Below are 21,839 nucleotides of genomic sequence, written 5' to 3' on the forward strand. Positions count from 1 at the left end.
ATGGGGAATGCAGGTGAGCAGACTGTTCCCAGTCTGTGGGTTTTGCTTCTCTTATCAGCAGATGTTGGCAGTTCCCAGATAAGTGACTGCAATAGTGGTTTCTGACTGGGCAGGAGTGGGAAGTTGCTGGGTAAGCGCAGGTTTGTGGGTGGATAGGTGTAAAGGCACAGAAGAGTTTTAGACTTTTGGTGATCTGTAGCTAAGCTATGTGATCATGTCTAAAGACAACAAACCCAAAATAAGCAGTGAGAATTAGTGTTGAGGCTTTGGTTTCTAAAATTTGGCACCTTGACCTGTGCAGTACCAGGTTGTGCAACTTTTTCCATGGAAATTTAGTTCCTGATGTTGTTCTAATTAATATAAGTAAAGGCATGGTAATCCCAGGATGAATATGGGACACAGTTCCACTTGAGTAACAATGTGTTTTAAATCAAGCATTTTCTGAAATACCTCCTATTTTTCATTTCTAGCTGAGTGAAAGTCACTTGACTTCTTACATGTCACAATCCAAGCTTGCTGTGGGAGAATTAATGAACATTTAGGGAAAGGTATCCCTAGCTCTGACAGGGAAGGTTGAACTAGATGATCTTTAAAGGTCCCTTCCAACATAAACCAGTCTGTGACTGTGAACACTGCATTCATTAGGACTCCTAACTCCGAAAAATCCACTTAACAGTATCCAGGAAATAATGATTACAATCCAGGAGGTAACTGCTGCCGATCTCGGTACAAATTATACTGAAGTAGCAGTGACCATGGTCCAAGCGCAGTTCTGCAAATCTGCTGTCACACTCGCAGCCATGCACACTGCAGGGCTCCCTGCATTGCTGCTGTGGCTCCCAGGTGGTCAGCACTGGGTGGCACAGCCCAGCGTGGCCTCTGCAGCCCTGTCCATCCTGTCAGGGACGAGGGCAGGAAGCCTCTGCCACAATCATGTCTCTGTGCTCTTCACACAGACGTGGCTTTGTTTGCAGATGACTTGTCTAACTTGCCACTGCTTTTTAACCCGTCTCAGGATCATTGTTACATTGATTTGTGCATTGACCATAGAGCTGCCTCTATTTCAGGCATGTCCTTGGAAAAACAGAAATCAGTTTTTTATTTCTACTTAGTTTCTTTTCATGAAGCCACCAAGCTGTCTCCTTACCTATACAGGCATGGCATGTATTGAAGGAAGAACGTTTACCCCTGGTGTCTTTCGTGGGGAAGATGTTCAAAACTGACTCACGAGATCCATAGGGGATATTTTTTGTTGTTTTATTAGGAAACTGTCCTTAAGAGACTACTGTCCTTGAAAGACTACAAGTACTGCTGCCATATTGGCACACAGAAGGCCAAGTTCAATGATGTTTCCTTTAAATTATCAGAAAGGAAGCAGAGCAGTGTATGAAGTTGAGAGTAAAGGAGCGGGTATCATCTAGTTCCTACGTCTGCCAATGCCACAGAATTGCCTTAGGGCTGGATAGGGGTAGTGACACATCAGCCTTTGTCTTTCAGGCACCAGATGGTATCATGAGAGCTGCTGTTAGGCGTTAAAAGCCCCAAGTTGGAAACACAGCATAGAAAGTAGACTTAAAGATGAATTGGACATTGCTCTTTCCTCCAAATGAGCAGGAAGAAGTTGCATGTGACATTATTATTTACATTATTGTGTAAAGTAGTAACTGTGTTTTACAGGGCAAGCAGTGCTCCACACCTGTGGTGCAGCATGGTCAGTGTACTTGGGCAGCTGCCTTGGGAACAGCGGGTGTGGATGTGAGTGTACTCGGGGTGATCCATGCCCAGCCCAGGCTCAGTCTTGAGTATTCAAGAATCAACTTGCTGGAGAAAATTTCTGCTGGAAGCTTTTTTTTTTTCGCAAGAGAAGAACCACTGAATGATCCACATCTTTTATTTCTGTAAATGTGTCCATAAATCACTTTTAGACAAAAAATAAATGGATATGATTTTATCTGAGGGAAAGACTTGTACAGCATATTAGGCTAAAAACCCCCAAACAGGCTTCTTGCAAGTTGGCTGAAGTTATGTATTACCTCTGGAAGTTGGATATGTTTGAAGTGGGTCTTAATGTGATCTGGAGGAAAGAAAATGGAGCAAGTGTCTCTTCATCATACTAGCTATGGGCCTAGATTCTGTACATCTCCTGTACAAGTGGGATCTTGCTTATGTGAACGTGAGGTGTGGATTTAACTCCTATGAGAAGAGAATGTCATGAAACCATGTGTATATCTGAAAATATACACGGAAGTTCTGAGGGTCACATTTGTGCATAAACAAATATGCTTGTGTCTCTCTGAAGATGAAAGGCAGCTGAAAACGTGACCAAAACAATGTCCTGTCAGCGCTCTCGTCAAAAGATTTATGTTCAGTGATAAACACCCTGCAAGAACTGAGCTGTGCTCATCTTATGAGTAAGCAGCTAGAATTATGATGAAATTATAGTAATTTATTCAAAATAAAAACAAGTTGGTGCTTGAAATAACAATGAAATTCTAGGAGGAGTGGCTCATGTGCACTGGGGGGAAGGTGACGTTGTGTGAATGCTCTCATGGGATTTTAATGATTTGAACTGCAGAGCTGCACGTGCCAAAGTGCCGCAGCCCTCAACAAAAACTTCACTCTCCTTTTGTCATGGTTGTCCAGTTACTACAGCATTTTCCCTTTCCAATATATTTTTCCCCTGGGTGGAGAGGTGCAGTGTATAGGTAAGGCTCTTGCCCTGCCTGGGAGTTTGCACCCATGCAAATAAAACCAGATCTACTGCCTGTGCTGAGCAGGGGGCCAAGTTTGGGTAACTTGCTTGGAGGAGGAGCAGCAGGCACATAGTCCCTGTGGCTTGTAATATTTTCCACTGCACACATGAAAATGGTATGGAGCTCTGAGAACTTAATTTCCTTAGAGGTGAGGAAATCTCTGTTCCTGCCTGCAGAACGAAGTATTTCATATGCTGCGTCGTGGGTTAGAGGTAGTATGTGCGGTAAGCAGAAAGTTATTGCACCACTTTGAGATGATGATTTATGACTTCTTTGAAAAGAAAATGGGTTATTTTTTAAGGCCAAGTCTTTTTGACCAGCCAAATAAAAGCTTGGAGGAAGCACATACAGAGCTGGCAGTGTAGGAGCACATTGCTACTGCAACATTTATTTGAAGTAAAGCCTAAGCGGCTTTTTGTGTTTCCTACTTCCTAGAGTTCAGGAGTGCTGAAGAGCCACCAGCTGCAGCAAAACTGTCTTGTGAGGCTGGGTAATTTTGGTAATCACGAGTAAGATGCTTCTCAGTTGTTTTGCTGCTGACATTAGTGATAACAGACTGTTTTGTTTGCTTTTTTGAAGAATAAAAATTCAATTTTTGGCTAAAGCAGTATAAATAATTAGTGACACACTCAAAAACATTCATTTTTTTTGAAATAACGTTTCTGGAGTAATTCAGTAGGGATGAATACCCCTCCAGGTAACCAAGTTGGAGGGGTGACCTGGAGGGGTACCCCTCCAGGTGACCAAGACCTCCTCCCAAAGGAAGTCAGGGCTGAAGAAGCAATCATTCATTCTTGAGTTTGTATCACATTCATGTCAGCTGAAATCAAGCACGTGCTCTTTCTGACTAAGATGACTTTTCTAAATCTTCTTCTGTTCTACACTAATTAGCTAAAAATGCTTCTCTTTGCACAATTCCATGCTCCAGCATTTGTGGGAGAGCTGTTTTTTTCAGTAGTGTTTAGGTCATTTCATTTTACCGAAGAGTTCTTAAAAAGTCCCAACAAAACAAGGCAAAAACCACCACCCAAACAAAACAAATAGTTGGTTTTATTGTTGATTGATTTGTTGGTTTTTTTTTTGTTTTTTTTTTTTTTTTTTTATTGACAGCATAGTAATATGAGGAGTGACTTTATTATTAGTGTGAAAAGTAGTAAAAGAGGCTGGCTGGGTATAGGCAGAGGAAGGCATTTATATTTGTTTTATACTTGCATTCTTTTGTGCCATAAAAATCTGATTATGAGCATGTACAATTAAATATGTTTTAATAGCACTGTGTGAAGCAGCCATGGAAAATTCCCAGTTTGAGCTTCTGCAGGCCTGCTATGAAGCCCATTTTCTTTGAGTTTTGTTTGGGTTATTACTTCTGCTTTTAGGGCTTTGGGTTTGTTTGTTTGTTTGGGGGGTTTTTTGTTTCGTTTTTTATGTTAATATAAGAATAAGCACCTCTCCAGGCAGGGAAGAATCAGTAATAATACATTTTGAGTGCTGCACTTGCTTTTTAATTTAGGCAAACTGATAATTTGACTTGAAATTATTGTCCGCTTCTTTATAGATAATTGAAAGCATCATCCTTGTGATGGAAAGCTTGCTGCAAAGCCCTCCCAGGTCTCACAGATCGGGGAACTGCACCACAAAGTGGGAAGGAGATGTTTATGGAATTGTCTGGGCTGACTTTTACAGAGTAGTTGGTTGATTTAATTCAAAAGTTTACAGAGGAGTTGGTTGATGTAATTTATTGCAAAGTAAAATTAATTTCCATGTAAACATTCATGCTGCTGAGTAGACACATTTTCAGAGGTAACTGAAAAGTCATGGTTCCTTGGGCTTTAGGGTCAATGAGGTTTGCTTGTGAGAACCTTCTGTCCAGTGTGTTGACTCATAGCTTCCAGCATATATTTTGGATGGCAGGGTGAGAGAGGAAGCTGGGAGATGCAGAGGAGGAATGTGTAAACGTACTGGAGCAGTTACCTTGTAGGAGAAAATTATGCTTTTGTCAGACTTAAAGTTGCTCTGTCATCTATGTGTGTTGTCAACCCGTGTGGGGTTTGTCTCTTCTCACAAGTAACAAGTGAAGGGACAAGGGGAAACAGCCTCCAGTTGCACCAGGGAAGGCCTAGATTGGATATGAGCAAAAGTTTTTTCACCAAGATTGTAGTCAAGCTTTGGATCAGGATGCCAAGAGAAGTGATGTAATCACCACACCTCAAGATATTTAAAATATGTGTAGACCTAACACTTGAGGATGTGCTTGAGGGATCAATGATCTTAGACGTCTTTCCCAACCTAATTGATTCTGTGATTTTATGTTAGTCTGTGAGTAGTCTGAGGTATTGGATGATATGTACTGAAATATGACTACTTCTTGAAGCCAAGATGTGTAGAGTGGAAAGAAGAGCTTGTTCTTGGCTATGGTCTTGCTAGCAGCTCGATCCCCCTGCATGTTAGTACATGCTGAGTTCACCACAAAGATACTTCTGCTTTGTATTCAAATAGTGCGTCACGTCCCCTACATCTCTACTGTCATTTCATTACTTTCACCAGCCTAAAAATCTGCTGAATTTCACTTTTGAATATCATAAGAGTCATAGAATTGTCTGGGTTGGAATGGACCCTAAAAACCATTTAGTTCCAGCCGTCCTCTGCACATGCCCTCCCCTTCCTGGACAGGGACACCTTCCACTAGACCAGATTGCTCCAAGTCCCATCCAGGTTGTACGTGGAGCACTTCCAGGCAGGGGGTGTCCACAGGTTCTCTGGGCAACCTCACAGTAAAGAGTTTCTTCCTTATATTTAATGTAAATTTGCCCTCTCTCAATTTAAAGCCATTCCTCCTAGTGCTTACACTACATGCTCTTTCAAAAAGTCTTTTTCCACCTGTCTCGCAGGCTCACATTAAGTACTGGAAGACTGTGAAAAGGTCTCCCTGGAGCCTTCTCTTCTCCAGCCTAAACAATCCCAGCTCCCTGGCTTCGTAGGAGTTACTCCATACCCCTAGTCATCTTCGTGGCCTTTCTTTGTCTCATATATCTCTGTCTCAAAGCAGCTGTGTTCTTGCCAGCCCTTCTTCTGGTCTCACATCAGTCTTTCTAATATGGGGGAGCACAGCTTTCCACAGCTGGCACTTGCAGGCTCTTCCAGGCTGGGGAAAACGTGACTGTCAGTCACAGCTGCAGGTGTTTGTGAGAAGGAAACAGGATCTTCTCCATGGCTGAGTTGGGCATCTCGACCCACGTAGGTCACATCAGTTGGTAAAGAGTGTGATCTTATTTCAGACCTGATCCTGAAGAAATCAACCCTAGTTTAATAATGCTTTTGCACACTGGATGTAGTAAACCAGAAGACATTCTGAACCCAGATGTATTTCCTTAATCCTGGTTATCTCAGATAAACGCCTATTTAGTCAGGGGGTAATGCTTTAAATCACTTCTGTTTGATTAAGCTCTTCAGATTGCTTTGTGGTTTAGTTTTGGATTAAATCTACAGTAAAACACACATGTGTGTAAAAAAAATTATAGAAGCAACTTCTCTGTGTTTCTGCTTCTCCTGCTCCTGCCATGAGTACTAGGTTGAAGTAGTAATTTTTCCTTTTGATAATTACCAGCTCTTGTAAACATGCATTGAAGAAAGGAAAAAAGAAATGAATACCCGAGTCATACAGTAGGTGTCTGTCCTTGTCACGGAAACAGGATGCAGAATGGGAATGCGTCAAGTTTCTAGGTGTGCCTGCAAATGAGGAAACGTGACACACCTTTCTGTTGAAAGGTGGAGTGCAGATTTTAAGCTTCTTTGGAAAGGTGCTGCAAGCCATGAGGAAAGATGTGTCACTGCACATCCAAGGAACCCGTGAGCTGCTTTGTATGACTGCCTTGGGGGTTTGTCTATAGATGTGAGATGGAACAATATGCAATTACAGAGTTCTGTCCAGCATATGATGTGCAAGTGTCTGTGACAGGAGGAGAGAAGGTTTGCTCATATAAAATACATGCTCTGTTTCTGTGATTCCTACTAGAGGTGTTCCCTTCTGACATTTCAGCAGCGAATGAACTTCAAAGGAGTTCATTAATTTTTTTTAAATGAAAAATGTAGGAAAAATGGCAGTAAAAGCAATCATGACTTGCCATAATGACTTCACTGACTTGCCCTGTAGATGTTTCATCTTATAGTTGCACAAGTGCAGAAGAATCTAAACAGATATATTTCCTTGCAGTAATGCTACCCTTATTAGGGTATCTGGTCAGGGAGAAGTGGAGTATGCTTTTCAGAGAGTTGTGACCTTGGGCGGCTGAATATAATGGATGCAGTGTTTCAGGCTCCCTTTTTACCTTGCAACTGCTGCATACCATTGGTATTCATCAGCAAGGACCAGGCTCTGCAGTGGGGAGCATTGCAAAGCATCACCTTGTTTCCGAGAGAAGTTTAAACTTGAGAAAATGCTAAAGTGTTCAAAGCATATAGGAAACACGGTCTTTTATCTGAACTTGATGGATTTCTGACTTTACCCTCTATATAAACTTTATTGCTAAATCTTCCTTCAAGATGGATCCCAAACTGTCTTTTATACTAAGTTGCAGCTTCTACCTGTATTACAGTGGTGTGAAATGCCACCTGTGCAGCCTGCTCTGGTGTCAGGTTGCCTCTGGGAAAGTGGAGATTAGCTCTGATTGACAGTCTTCTGCTCATACTGTGCAGCAGCTGAGAAGGAGACCGGGATGGGATTAAATTTCTCTTCCACTACTACCACCTAATTTTCCTTGTCCTGTGTGTTGGCAAAGTGAATTACGTGGTTTCAACTGCCTGTTGCAGTTTATTTTTCTTTAAAAACATACAATCACAGGTTTGAGAAGTAACTCATAATCCGCTATTTCATATTTACTGACACCTTTGTGTTTGTTTTATGGTTGGTAGGTTAGATCCTGTTTATTTACAAACAATGAGTTTTTAATTCAGTAACAAGTTATTTAGGTTACAGGCTTCTATCCTTTGCTGTGTGACACATTCTCTTCATATTTCACGAGAAAATTGAAAAATATTGAAAGACAACACTGATCAAATCTTATGTGTTTCACATTTTTGTTCATGGCTGAGTTCTAAAATTTGTTGGGAGTCTTTTCTGAGTTCCTGACTTGAGAAGGAGGAGAAGAAGGTAATCATTTGAGAAGAAGGGAATGGGAAGAGCTAGCAGTTCTCCTGTCTACTCCAGGCCCAAGAGAAGTGTCCACCAAAGTCTCAGGGAGTGTTTCCTTGCAGGCATCCCAAAATATTGATCATGGTAAGTAATACAAAAAATGATACAGGAAAGTGGAAGAAAGGACATTCTTTAGCATTGTAGACAGGTGCAATAGTTTCAGAGAGTCCTCTTAGTATTCTTTTTTTCAGATACTGGAAATGGGAATTAATTCTAAAATAAATGGAAAATGGAATAAACTTTTTTTTTTCCTGTGTGTGTAGACTTGCGTGTCTCTTCACAGGTGTGCCAGGGAGTCTGAGGGTCGCTCTTCAACTCTTTTCCTGCCACTCCCTCTTCTAAAAATAGAGAAAATCTATTTAAACAGTGTTACCCAGTGTTACTCTTTTACTTAGGTACTTAGTTCTATTCTGTTGACTAAAGCTCCCATAACTCTCCAGCAAAGAATCTTTTCTCAAGTACAATACCCATCAGTATGTTATGAATGCTTTCATACACTGCTGGGATTGTTGCCCGCTTGCTTTTTTTTTTTAAGATGTGCATTTCATTGCTGCATGCAAGGCAATGAGCTTCAGAAAATCAGAAGTCAAAAGGCATCAGATATTACACACCATAAAACGTGTGCATGTCCTGAGTTAGCAAACCGTGCTCACAGTGAGGCTGGTCATGCATGTTCTGTGTGAGGAGGCAGGCTGAGCTCAGGCAGTGCTCAGCAAGCACAGCAGTGTAGCTCTGCATCCCCCACGCTCCCTGCAAGCACATGTTGTTGTGCTTGCCAGCCTTTCTGCCTCGGGTGCACGGGAATAAGCCAGTGCTCTGCTCTCTAATGATAAAGTGTGCCATTACGTTTTGCTTAATTGGTTGTGCTTTCATCAGGTGATCTCCAGACAGGCAATTTGGAGTTGCTCAGTGATTATTGTGATTTGCAGTGTACAAATTAGTGTGGGAAGTTGCTAACGTTAGCCTTCCAATTTAGGACTTTAGTGGCAGTGTCGGCTCCTTCAGCGTTCATCCAACTTGCAAAAGGCAAGGAGGGAGAGCATGGAAGGACACTGTGTTGCCTGCCATTCACTGGGAAATCCATGCCCTGGCAAAGGTGTTATCCCATTTTCCAAACCTGCTTCTAGAAGACAAGCAGCACAGGTGGGCTTCAGACGTAGTATGATTCCCGTCCTCCTTACCACCTAGACTTTTAGTATTTTTATTTATTTAATTTTTAAGGATGATTAGGTCCTAGGAATGTAGTACTTGTTCCCCACCACCTCAAGTTGTTTCATAACCTGTGTTGGACCCGTTCTGTATGATGCTGCAAGCCTGATGATGTCTGCCCAAGGCTTGGTATTGTCTGCCCAAACTTCCCAAATGCAGCTCAGTGCTACCCACTTGCTGCAGGCCAGAAATCCATGTTTTTCGGGCTAGGTGTAGACATGACATATTTTATCTTCAGCAGGCTTCCCTGGGCTCCTGCCTTTGAGCCATGATGGGCTGCCTTGTGCCCACCCTGAGAAACCACACGTGTGGGGCAGGCTGCTGGGCTGCCCAAGTGTCTGATCTCTTGGAGCTGGTGTGATGAAGAGGTGCTTGTCCCAAATCCAGGATATTTCCCCTGAGTTTTAGCAGAGCATATAAACAGGATGGAGCAGGGGCTGCTGGTGGAAGCTGCTTAGTGAGTCACTGTGACTCGCAGGAATAGAGGACCTGAGCTCCAAAGGCTAAGGTCTGAGCAGCCCAAACCTCTCAACTGCTTGTGGTCAAAGTGTAGCTGGATTTGTTCCTCAGCAAGGCAGGGGATTCAGGAGGCAAGGCTGAAATGCTGGTTGAAAAGGCTATTGCACAGGTGCAACAACACATCCTAATTTACCAACTGTTTTTCATCTGGTTCTCTGTATTCTATAGATTTTTACCTATATGCAGGGTTCTGTGGACATCTGAAGGACATCATAGGGTGAAGTTAGTAAAGAGTTCTGGTGTTTGTAGGGCAAGCCCCATATAGCTTGCCAAAATTTGATTTAAAAAAAGAAAACAAAAAAACCAAAGCAAACAAAAAACCACCAAACCAACAACAAAAAAAAAAGCCCCAAACCAACAAAAAAACCCGCTACACCCCCCCCAAAAGAACCCCCACCCAAGCTGAAGCATGAACTAGCCAAGTAAAGAAATAATTCCGTGTAAAACACATTCTTTTAATACTTGTGTCCCTGTGGCAAGAGAGAGATAGTAGCGATCTTATTGTGAAAGCAAAACAACCAAGTGAAATGAACCATACTGAATCATCAATTGTAAATTCAATGTGAGGGGATCAATACAACTTAGCAACAGAACTTAGGACCTGACATTTTAAATTCTCCTGTTTTCAATAATCAGTGTTTCTGTTAATAAAAGAATTAAAGAACTGTGGTTCATTATTCTCTTTTCTCACTCCTTTTCACACTTTCTTAGTCTTGGAACGAAGTCTTGCTAAGTCTTATGGCACCAAAGTGTGACCTGTATCTCTACAAAATCCTGAGTTTTGATTTCAAACAAATATGGAGCTTAGAAGAAGAGACAGAGGAAAATACCCCAAACTACTTACAAAGAATGTGGGCTGGGTGGGTCAGTTCGTTTTTGTCTTACGGCTCTGATCTTATAGCTGGTTTTTGCAACAATTGAGTCTAGAAATACTTTCCTTGCTTGCTCATCCCTACTTTAACACATGAAAATTGTTCATGTGTAAGCTGATATTTTTGGGCTACAGGGAGACATAAACAAAATACAAAAAAAATCCCTCTAATGTTTTCAGACCTGTAAAAGGATCATGAAAACTGACAAATGAAATATAAAACTAACCTTTTGTGCTTTGATGCCAGCAAATTGAAAAGTGAAGGCTGTAGTATTATTCTTGGGAAGAATTTTTAAGTATGCTTGTTATCTTGCACAGTCTGCTGTTTAATATGGATTATTTTTTTCATACCAGAATCCCACTTGAGTAAAGGTATGCTTTCCTGGAATTGCCTGCTTCTTTGGCATGAGAATGGAAAAAAAAGAAAAAGGCAATGCTGAGCTTTGTAGAAGTATTAGCTTCAAGTAGTCCTTACCTTGCTAAATGCAATTCCTTCTGCTTGCTTCTAGGTGCAACAGTGGCATTGTATCAGTGATGCTTCTTGATGCAAGAAGGCTTTTACTAATACTTCCAGAATAAAATCAGATAGCTGACAAAGGCTATTCAAAGGTAGAAAATGTATCTTGATCAGAAAGTTAATCTGCTTTGCAAATTCAAATCAGGCTGAATCGTTATAATGCCCCTCTAGGCAAGGCATATCCATGCTTGTGTAGCACAACTAGCATCTGTAGAAAAACTAGTATTGCTATATAGTTGTTTTGTACTGGATTATCTTCAAAAATTTCTATATCCAGGTACATAGAGAACAATCTTAAGAACTGAACAGTGCTTGACAATGAACCTAATGAAAAGTCTGATGTCTCATTAAAGTAAATGGTAAATGCTTCTCTTCAGAACAAATGTGCCAAAACTAATGCTTTTTTCTTTTTCCACTTAATCAGTTTTGAAGTACTCTATTAAGGTGTTCCTCCTCAACAAAATGTTTTGAAATGAGACTGAAGATGTACATTTGCAAGGAGAAGATCACATTTTGGAAACAAGACTCTCCTTGGGCTTTACAGACAATCAATGAGAAACATCTCTCAAGTTCAGTCTCAAACTAAACCTTGATTCAGAATAGTTGATCTCTGCCATGCTCTGTGGCTGGTGCTCGTGAGTTGGCTTGCCTGGCCTTTGCTTTGTTCCAGACAGGAGAGGCAAGAGAAAGGGGAAAAAATTGCTTGGGTCCTTTGCAAAACTTATGAAAAGGGGTTTTGAGACCATTAACCACCTGTGGCACATGACTTTTAAGTTTTTAAGGGCAAAGTTTCTGAAGAAGAGCAAAGCTGTGTGGCTGAGCCCTACCAAAGAGGGTAGTGAAGAAATTTACACCATTGCTTTGCCTCATCGTCTTTGAAACCCCAGTCCCAAGAGGGCAGCTTAAGCAGGGATTGAGAAGAGAGTGTTAGCATGACTTCTCACACGTGTAGATTTAAAAATCCTTCTCTCCCTTGCGTTTATAAGCATGTCATGTAGCATAAGCAAAACATTGCCAAGCTGGCAGCTTTTGGACTGGGGACTGCCAGGCCAACCAGGCATGGTGGATGAGCTACAGGCATTTTGGCAGGCTGTTCTCCTTTTCCCTGAATCACTGGTAGAGCTGCACAGCCGTGTGAGAGCTGACTAGATGATGGGGCAAAGAGTATGCAAGCAGAAGCTAGTGGTGATTGAAATTGTCTTCTTTGGGCAGTGGTGCTGGGACAGCTACTCCTGCTGGCTGCATTGCTGTAGGCTTTGGTGAACAATTTTTAGTAAAGTCTCTCTTCCCCTGCTGCTTTCTTGTGCACTGCCCTTCCTTGGTTCTGCGTTCCTTAAAATACCTGTTGGAAATTTTGTGTTTGGCTTTGTTGTTAGGTTTTTTTGTTGTTGTTTTGTTCATATGGTTTTAGATACATGATCATGACTGTAATTCATTTAAAAATGAGTTTCTGAAAGAAATATAAGTGCTTTACAAAAAACTGTGCTGTCATCAAAGACAGAACTGCAACTCCTATTTAATTCTGTAGATGCAGAGTTAGGGCTTGTTTGATTCTCAGGATAAATTTTAAGGGGGTTTTTGAGTGTATTATATATTCTTCTTCAATAACTCAAATAAAGGGAGAGAATTGCATGCTACCTTTAAGAAGACCAAGATGTCTGTCATTTACTTGGCCATTGCTACCCCTTGCCCCAATGTAGACCCTGAGGGAAAGATGTACAGTGGCCTCAACCTCTTTTGCTCATGTGCTCCCTACAGCTCACTGCTGTCATCAGTAGATGCCTCCTCTTCCTTCTCCTCATCCACTTGTTTTCTTTTTAAATTACTTATCTTCCTTACTAAGTTTTAACAGGTTTAAATCCTGCCTCCTCCTTCCAAGCTAAGGTAGAGGGGTGAGAGTGGTGGAGGCAGTGCCATAAGCCAGGCAAGTCTGTGATACCAGATGATGATGATGATGTAAAGTGGGACTTGAAACTGTAGATCTAGTAGATAGAGAAAAGTTGCTGTATGTGTTTCCCTGCTTCATTTTTGCAGTTCTGTTCATAGTCAGCTGTTAAGTAGTACTTGGAGCAATGACTTCTAATTTCAGAATTAATCAGAAATGCCATTGTCTCGACTACAAAGAAACTGTTATTTCTTTGCCTTACATTTGCAGGCATGAGAACAGGCTGTTGTCTGCTAGCAGCCTGTCTAACTTGACCACAATTGATAATGGCAGTAGGCTTTCCAAACTCCTGCACTGTCATGTTTTTGCAGCCATGATGCTGGGGTATGGGTTAGGCAGTCTTGAAAGTGAAAAAAAGTATTTAGTAAAATTTGTCAAAACAAGTTTGCTGAATCTCTCATGGAAGTCATAACTCAGACTGTACCAATACCAGTAACTCTTCCAAAAAGACCTGATAGTACCTTCTTGCTGGGTTTGCTTTTGAGAGCGTGATAGAATTGCTGCTTTCTAGCCATGCAGAAAGTTGTTGTCCTCAAGAGCTGACAACCACATCTTCAGAAGCTCTAGCAATGGAGTGCAATAGCTTTTTGATGGAATTACCTTCCGACTTTTGACTGAGGTCTATTAGTGATGGGTATCTTCACACTCAACAGCAGAAGATGGGGAGGAACATGCTTGTCCACCTGCATATATTGAGAGTAATGTCTGTGTGCTGTTTGTGTTGGAAGATAAAAAATTTTGTGCTGTTATTTGTTGGGGTTTTTTTAATCCATGTAGAAAATACTATCTTACATGAAGCAGTGGTCCTGTAAGAAGTGCTGGTGCCTTCAAAGGGCTGAGTAAGGTACAAATTTATTCTGGTTCCCTTTCAAGTCAGTAATAATATATGCTTTAATCCAGTTTCTTGTTTTTAATGTAGTATACCATCACTAGCTCTGTGCTATCTCCAGTTACTGAAACAGGAGGAGATGGAGCCCTGTTCAAGGTTAATCAGCAGCTGTTGTGCAGACCTCAGGAGCAGGAGAGCTGGTGCTTTGATCTGATGTGGGGGATTGACAGACAACAGAAACATCTCATTTTCAAGGACATTTTGCTCTGCAGGAAACTAACCCCCCCTGAACTGACCTTATATCCCATGGAAGCATCTCCCTGACTTTGTTCTGCTTTAAAACAGGAAAGAAAATAGTATTGTTTAAGAAACAGAATTAAATTTGTTGAGAGGAAGGTGTTAGTATTTTACCCCTGTTTTCTGAGGAAATCGTGAATACCGCTGTAAGGATTTGAAAAGTAATTTTACCCCATTAAACTGGATTAAGTATATGCCTTAATTTATGTAGATAATCAGTTCATGAAGTTGAATTCAAGGAACTGAAATTTAGATTGCATTTTCAAATAAACTTACAAAGTTGTGCTTTCTCTCACTATGTACGGGGTTCAACTAGTTCCTCTCTGTAATGTCCATCCCTTTCCATCCTATCATCCCTGAATAAACACTGCTGATTCCTGACTGCTGTCAGAGAGGGGTAGCCTGGCTGTCAAGAAATGGAGCCTATTGGTGACACTGTCTTGGAGCAGTTTCTGAAGTCTTCATTTATTTCCCTTTTGTACATCATGTGACAATAGTAACCACAGACCTTTCTAGTAGTTCCCACATTCAGCCACCACTGATGACCAGCTCTTCTGGAAGCCTTTTGTTGATGGATAGCAGCACCAAAGAAGCCAGGCAGTGCAAAGGAGGGCACCTAGACCAGCATTCTGAATTAAAGAGCAATACATCAGACAAATGGACATTACTGCTTGTTTCCCTGCACTTAGAGATGGAAGATCAGGTCTGGTTTTCTGCTCAAGAGGCTGAATAGTTCATATGTGAATTGAAGTCAGTGAGAGGTATTCAGCTTCCCGTGAACTTTACACTGAGTAGTCTGGCCAGGCACTTAATATGTTTCTGGGTACCTAAATTTAACTGTTTTCAGTAGCCAAGCCAACAGGGAAGGGTGACTTTTCAGAAAAATAACTGACTATTACCATGAAATTAGCAAAGTTGTGTCTTTTTCTTGATGACCTCTTTCTTTTTGTAGCCCCTCCTTAATTGTCATCAGTTTGTGACTTAGGAAAGAGAAGGAATGAAGATAAATGTGCTTTTGGTTATCTTTTGCATTAAAAAGTATGTCCTGCTTGACTAGTTAATAACATCTCTTCCTGTCTCGCAGACTTTGTATTTGGAGCCAAGCTACTAAGGTACATAAATAAAAGGTTCTCTAAATACGTATTGACTATTGTTCCTTTCACTTTGCCAAGCTTCAATAGGGATGTGCTTTTTGAATGCAGCTGCAGCATAACCTGCATTCGTAGCTCTTAATTTAAAGCAGTTTTAACTGTTTTGAATCAACTGCATTTTTGTGTTGACTGGATTTCACATTATAAGGTGTGAATGAGTAGTGTTTGCACTGAGAAAACATAGTTGTTATACAGAATCTACTTTTTTATATGTAGACATATATATGATATATATGTATATAAAATATAATTAATGTGCAGTTATTTTATTCAGCATACAGCATGGATGCATATAAAATCCAACTTGTTAATTAGAGTTTTGCAATGAATGCTCCACCATTTTACTTAAATGAGATAAAGTTCACCATTAATTTTGTGATTTTCAGCATATATATCCAGAAAGTAAAAAAAGTGGATTTTTGTTATGTCCAAGAACAGAGTACTGAGGAAGACAAGAAGTAGTGTTTGCAATTTTAGCATCAAAATCTATGAGGTAGAAGGATCCAGGACTTCTCCAGGTGGTCTTGCAGCTGTGAGATTTGCAAAGCTATTTCCTTTCAGTTTTGCAGTCAGAAGAAATTTATTTGCTACGGAAATGATGGCATACGGCTGTTCTTCTACAAACACTATTCCAAGTATTTTTACAGCCTTACTTCATGGAAATAAAAAACACTGGGCTGTAGTTAGTGCTCCATGGCTTTCTTTGCCCTCTTCCCACAGAAGGCTGGTTTGTCAGGGAGCTCTGGAGTAACCCAAGACACCAGGCTTCTCCCTGTGAAAGAGGTTGAGGTCAATTGTAGCCACGATGTGCATTGAGAGGATTCCTTCCTCAGGTGGGTCTTGTATGCCAAGTCTTGTCCATAAATTAGGCACTGGTGAAGATTTTGTTGCTGGTGCATGGCTAATGCACTGCAGAGGGATGGCAGCTGGATCAATGTCTGTAGCTTGCACAGTTGGCAAGGTATCTCTTGCCAAGACCTTTTTGTTTTGCCCCCATCCAGAGAGGAAGGCCCATGGACTGACACTCCATTGTAGAGCTACCTTGCCAGGGAACATGTTGTATTTGCATTCCAGATGCCTCTGGCTTTGTGAACTGCATTGTTCCAGCCTCCTTTGAATAGCAGCTATTCACCCCTAACAATGTACATTTGTTTAAATCAACTCCTTTCCCTGCTTTTAAAAGCTTATTATAGCACTAGCCCAACCAAGTGAAGGCTTCTCTTCAGGCCCCTTCTTTCCCCCTTCATAGCAAGAAAAAAGACTTTGCAGCATTAGTTACTTAATTTCAAGATGGAAAACATTTTCCTTCTTCTGAGAGGCTGTTTTGAATGCTGAGGTTTTGGCAAATTTTGTTGCGGCTTAATGTTTACGAGCTTTTCATTGCTCTTGAAAGCATAAACTTCATGTTACTTGAGCTTCTGAGATGCTGGCAAATAATAAACCAGTGGAGTAACAGTGGTTTGGTTGTCGTGAAACACTTGAAGAACTTGACTGCATTTTGGCACATAGGTTTTTTTGCTCTTTTTGTGTGCATTTAGGTGGATTGAACTCACATAGAAGGAGATGGTGGAGAATGCTCATCAGGACAGACCTTTAGTGCCCAGCAGCAGGCGTGCAAAAGTATTGCTGAGGGGGTGTAGGCTGGGACCAAATTCTCTTTGCTGCTTAGTACATGCATCCACCCCTCAAGCCATGAGGTCTTCAGAGGCTGATGGTGACAGTAGCCACCATCATTAAGTCCCTTGCAATTTATGAACCAAACTATGACTGTTTGCTATGGGGGGAAGCTTTGCTGTGCCTTGCTCCTGTGGGGTTATTAGGTCAAGGCAGAAAAGACCAGTGAAATAAAAATTTTCTGAGAGCTGGACAACCTTTTAGTCCTTTAATTTTATGCCATAATAATACCACTAATAACAGCAAAATATTCAAATATGGAAGAGTGATTTTCTGATTGAATGGGATGGTTTAATGAGCTGAGGATTCTTTTTTCTGGTGTCCTTTGTTAAGTTAGGAGTATCTCATCTTGTGAGGTTTCTATAGGCATTACTGTTGAACACGTTAGTGAAATGTTTCCTGCAAGCTGATGGAGATGATCCTACCCCTCTGCTCAGCCCTGTTGAGCTGTGAACTGGAGTGCTATGTCCAGTTGTGTGCTCACCAGTGCAGGAGAGACATGGATATACTGCATGGGGTCTAACAAAAGACCAGAAAGATTATGAAGGATCTCTCTCCTAAGATTACAAGCTGAGAGAGCTAGAATTCTTAAGCCTGGCTAAGGCTCAGGGGGAATCTCACCAGTGTGTGTAAATACCTGGAGGGAAGATAAAAGAGGAGGGAGCCAGGCTCTTCTTGGTGATGCTCAGTAACAGGCTCAGAGGCTGTGGGCACAGGCTGAAACACAGGAGATTCGCACTGAACATCAGGAAACACTTTCTATTGTGGGACTTTCTATTGAGAGACTGAGTGCTTTCACAGCCAGCTCTATGTGAGCCTTCTTGAGCCCCTGAGGTAGAGGCTCTCCAGAGGTTCCTGTCAATTTATGAATGAAGTGAGGTGGCTGATGACATGCAGGAATCCCAGGCAAAGCTCAGCTCACCTTGCTTTCATTGTATGGCACAGTCCATCATCACATCATCTCTCTTGCTGTGCACTCATGCTTATAGGCTTTAGACTCATTCCGTGGTGAGTTAAGTGGGCTCTGCATCACCCAGCCCCACAGGGGTTGACAGGCCAGCTACAAGCCTCAGGTTTTCACTCTTGGGCACACTTGGGGACAGTGAGCTGATGGCAGCACCTGCGTTAAAGTGAAAAAAATCCTTTGTCTCTACATGACAGTTGTGGTAGCTGTTCCTTAGTACCAAATATGTAGCCTTCAAAGTTGTCATCACTCCTGTGTCTGTACCTGAGGGACACAGGACATTTCTGTTTGCTGGCTCTGATGTAGAGGTAGCAGAGGAAGTCCAAGAGCCATGCCCTTACATCAGACTTCCTTCCTCTGGGAAGTGCAGGGTGAGAGGTACCCTTGGACCAGTCAGCATGGGGATGTTTGTGGTATTCAAGAGAATAAAAACAGAGGAGTGCCCTGGGTTTTCTGATGACCAGAGTCTGATGTAGACCCAGGAGAGTGGGTGGAAGTGTTCCCACCTGCTGTTACTGGATTTTGAATTTAATATTCAAGTCTTATGTATTGCTTTTACCACTTTTGGGGAGCTGTTTCCTGGTCCTGCTCCTCCCCACCTCAGGTACTGGTGCTCTCCTTTCCACTTCCATCTGCCCTAATCCTGCACTTTTGAATTGAAAAGCCTTGCATTTGAACTGCTTCAGAATTGCTGTATACCTAGGAACCATCTGACTCAAAGTTTTGGAAGTAAAAGGGGAAATGCTCCACAGGCATTTGTGGCATTGCAAATGGAAAGCAGTTTGTGAAAAGATGCAGTTGCAAAAGATAAAGAGGAATATTGTTGCTTTGTTCTCTGTGTCCAGGTGAGCTCTTCCCTTTTAGGGAAACCAAACAGCAAGAGTTTTTAAATTCTCCATGAGTACTATTTTGTCTCAGTGCTGCTATTGTCCCATCATAGAAAGAAGAATAACGTTTATTCAACATTATTTGAAAGCATATGTAACCTGTAATGTGGCTGAAGTCCATGGCAAGCTCACAAGCCACTTACCTTAACAGGCAACAGAATAAAAATCTGTATTTGTCTTAATTATTAATCAGGACTGCACTCCCTCCACCTTAAAAAGGCTTTGTGTCTCGTTTCTCTGTGTGAAAATTCAGGCAAGGACAGTCTTTGGATGCTAGCATGCAAAATTATTTTACTTGGTTTTTTTTCTGTAATTGTACATCCAAAACTTATGATTGTCGGGGTATATCCCAGTACTTTCCTACCACTCCTTTACTTTTTCTTTGGGAGTTTTTTCTGGTGAAAAAACATCTCTGTTCTCTAAAAGCCACTAAAATACTGTTGCCCGGATATACAGCCAGATGTTTGAAGAGGATAAGAGTATAGTTTGGGTTGGAAGTCAGGCCATGGGTCAATGCTGCTCAGTTTTCATACCAGCTAAAGTCTTCTCCTATGCAGGAGCAACTTGAGTGGCTATTGCTAAAGGGATGGTTTTTGCTGCAGCATCAACTGTGGTCCTGCTTTCTTGTTCTTGGTGCTAGATACTTCTATATTCTTAATGCTGCATCTACCAGCCAGGTGGTAGATGCAGCATTAAGCTCTGCCTGCTCTACTAGACTGACTTAGGTGTCTCACTGATAGTGTCTCCAATGCCTCCAAAGCAAATATCAGTTCTTTGCAACCTTGCTTGCTACTTGTTGGTCTTTTATTTTAATCCTCTGCATTGTTGTGCAGCCGAGAGAGGAGAACGATATAAAGGGGAGCAGTTTAGAAAAAAGGTGAAAGATAAAGTGCTGGGAGTGTCTGGCTGAGGTTGAAAATAAACAGGTAGGGAGCCAGTTGGCTTTGGGGCGGATCTTCTAAAATGTGTGTAAGTTCAAACGCTGTCCTGTAATTTTACATGTGCTAGCATGAAGCACTTGACTCAGAGAATCAGAGGATTGGCTCCAGCTGTTCTTGCCGGCATTTAGGAACTTGTTAAAAAAAAAAAAAAAAGGCACTTCAGTGTAGTTCTCCAGTGTTTACTCATCGAGCAGAAACCAACAAATACTTACTAAGAGATTATTTTATTTTCTTTCACTTGCTTATTTGAATTTGCTTTCTCTTTCTCTCCTAATCCCTGATAAGTATTTCTAGAGAAAAATAGTGAGTAGAATTCTTTTTTTTCTTTTTTCAGTTTTTCTGTTTTGTCATCTATAACTCTGTTTTTTTATTTCAGGGGTCTCGGGTCTGGCTGCGAGAAAATAATCAGCATTATCCCAGCACTGTTCATTCCTGTGCAGAAGGAGTTGTCGTATTCAGGACAGACTATGGTCAGGTATGGACATTGTGTTGTCTTTTTCACAACTCTGTTAAAAATAAGCTTTCACAGAATCACAGAGTGGGTCATATTGGTAGGGACCACACTGGGTCATCTGGTCCAACCTCCCTGCTCAAGGAGGGTCATTCTAGAGCACATGGCACAGGTTTGTGTCCTGATGGTTCTTGAATATCCCTAGCGGTGAGGGAGACTCCACAGCCTCTCTGCACAACCTGTTCCAGTGCTTGGTCACCCTTTACCTGCAGTAAAGAAGTTTTTACTTGTGTTTAGGTGGAACTTCTGTGCATCAATTTCTGCTGGTAACCTCTTTACCTGTTGTTTGGCACCACTGAGCAGAGCCTGGCTCCATCCTCTTGACATCCTCCCTTCAGATATTTGTACAGATTAATGAGGTCATTTCATATTTGCCTCTTCTTGAGGCCCAGCTTCCTCAGCCTTTCTTAAGGCTGAGAATAAGAGAGATTCTCCAGACTCTTTATCAACTTGTTACTCTCTGCTGGAGGTGCTCCAGAAGCTCCATGTCTGTCTTGTACTGTGGACTCCAGAACTGCACACAGCACTCCAGATGTGCCTCACCGAGCTGAGCAGAGGGGCAGGATCACCTCCCTTGACCTGCTGGCAATGCTTTTCCTAATGTGTTCCAGGATCCCATTGGCCTTCTTGGCCATAAGGACACACTGCTGGCTCATGAACCATTTGTTGTCCACCGAGATCCCCAGGTCCTTCTGTGCAGGGCCTGCATTTGCCTTTGTTGAATTTCAGAAGGTTTTTCTCTGCCAGCTCTCCAGCCTGTCCAGGTCCCTGTGAAAGGCTGCACAAGCTGAAGTATCAACCTCTCCTCCCAGCTTTGTGTCAGCAGTGAACTTGCTGGGAAGGGACTCTATTCCCTCATCCAAGCCATTGATGAAAAAATTAAATAACGCTGGGCCCAGTATAGAACCTAGGGGACACCATGAATAACAGACCTCCAAACTCTGTACCACTGATCACAACCTTCTGGGATCTGCCACTCAGCCAGTTCCGAATCCATTCTGCTGTCCACTCATCCAACTTAATGCTTCTTGAGTTTGCCTAGAAAGGATTTAGTAAGAGACAGTGTCAAAAGCCTTGCTGATGTCGAGGTGGAAAATATCCTCTGCACTCCTTTTATCCATCCACGCAGTTGTTTCAGCACAGAAGGCAGTCAGTCTGGTCAAACATGAGTTACTTTTAGTGAACCCATGCTGACTACTCCTGATCACCTTCCTGTCTCCCATGGGGGTTGAGATGGCCTACAGAGTGAGGCACTCCATTACCTTTCCACAGATTGAGGAGAAGCTGCCTGGCTGGTAGTTTTCTGTGTCCTCCTTCTTGCTCTTTTTGAAGACTGGGGTGATGTTTGCTTTCTTCCAGCCCTCAGGCACCTCTCCTGATCTCCATAACCTTTCAGAGGTGATCGTGAGTGGCCTTGCTGTGGTGTTCACTGGCTCTCTCAGCAGTCCATAGATGCATCTTGTCAGGGCCCATGGACTTGTGGATGTCAAGTTTGCCTAGGTGTTCTCTGCCAAATCTTCCTTGACTAAGGGCAGGTCTTCCTCCTGACATTCCTTTGCCTTTGTCTCCAGGGTTAGAGATCT

The 21,839-nt window shown here is 42.0% G+C and overlaps 1 protein-coding gene across 1 annotated transcript in view; it reads left to right on the top strand.

Moving 5' to 3' along the window:
• Positions 1–21,839, top strand: part of LOC106863747 (unconventional myosin-X-like) — a 95,838-nt gene that overhangs the window by 13,777 nt on the left and 60,222 nt on the right. Inside the window, exon 2 of the mRNA XM_088170823.1 lies at positions 20,122–20,220. Within this exon, the coding sequence (XP_088026949.1) occupies positions 20,122–20,220 (99 nt within the window). The remainder of the gene's footprint in view (positions 1–20,121; positions 20,221–21,839) is intronic.

Source organism: Sturnus vulgaris, chromosome 1, assembly GCF_052056855.1.
Source record: "Sturnus vulgaris isolate bStuVul1 chromosome 1, bStuVul1.hap1, whole genome shotgun sequence".
Classification (NCBI taxonomy): Eukaryota; Metazoa; Chordata; class Aves; order Passeriformes; family Sturnidae; genus Sturnus; species Sturnus vulgaris.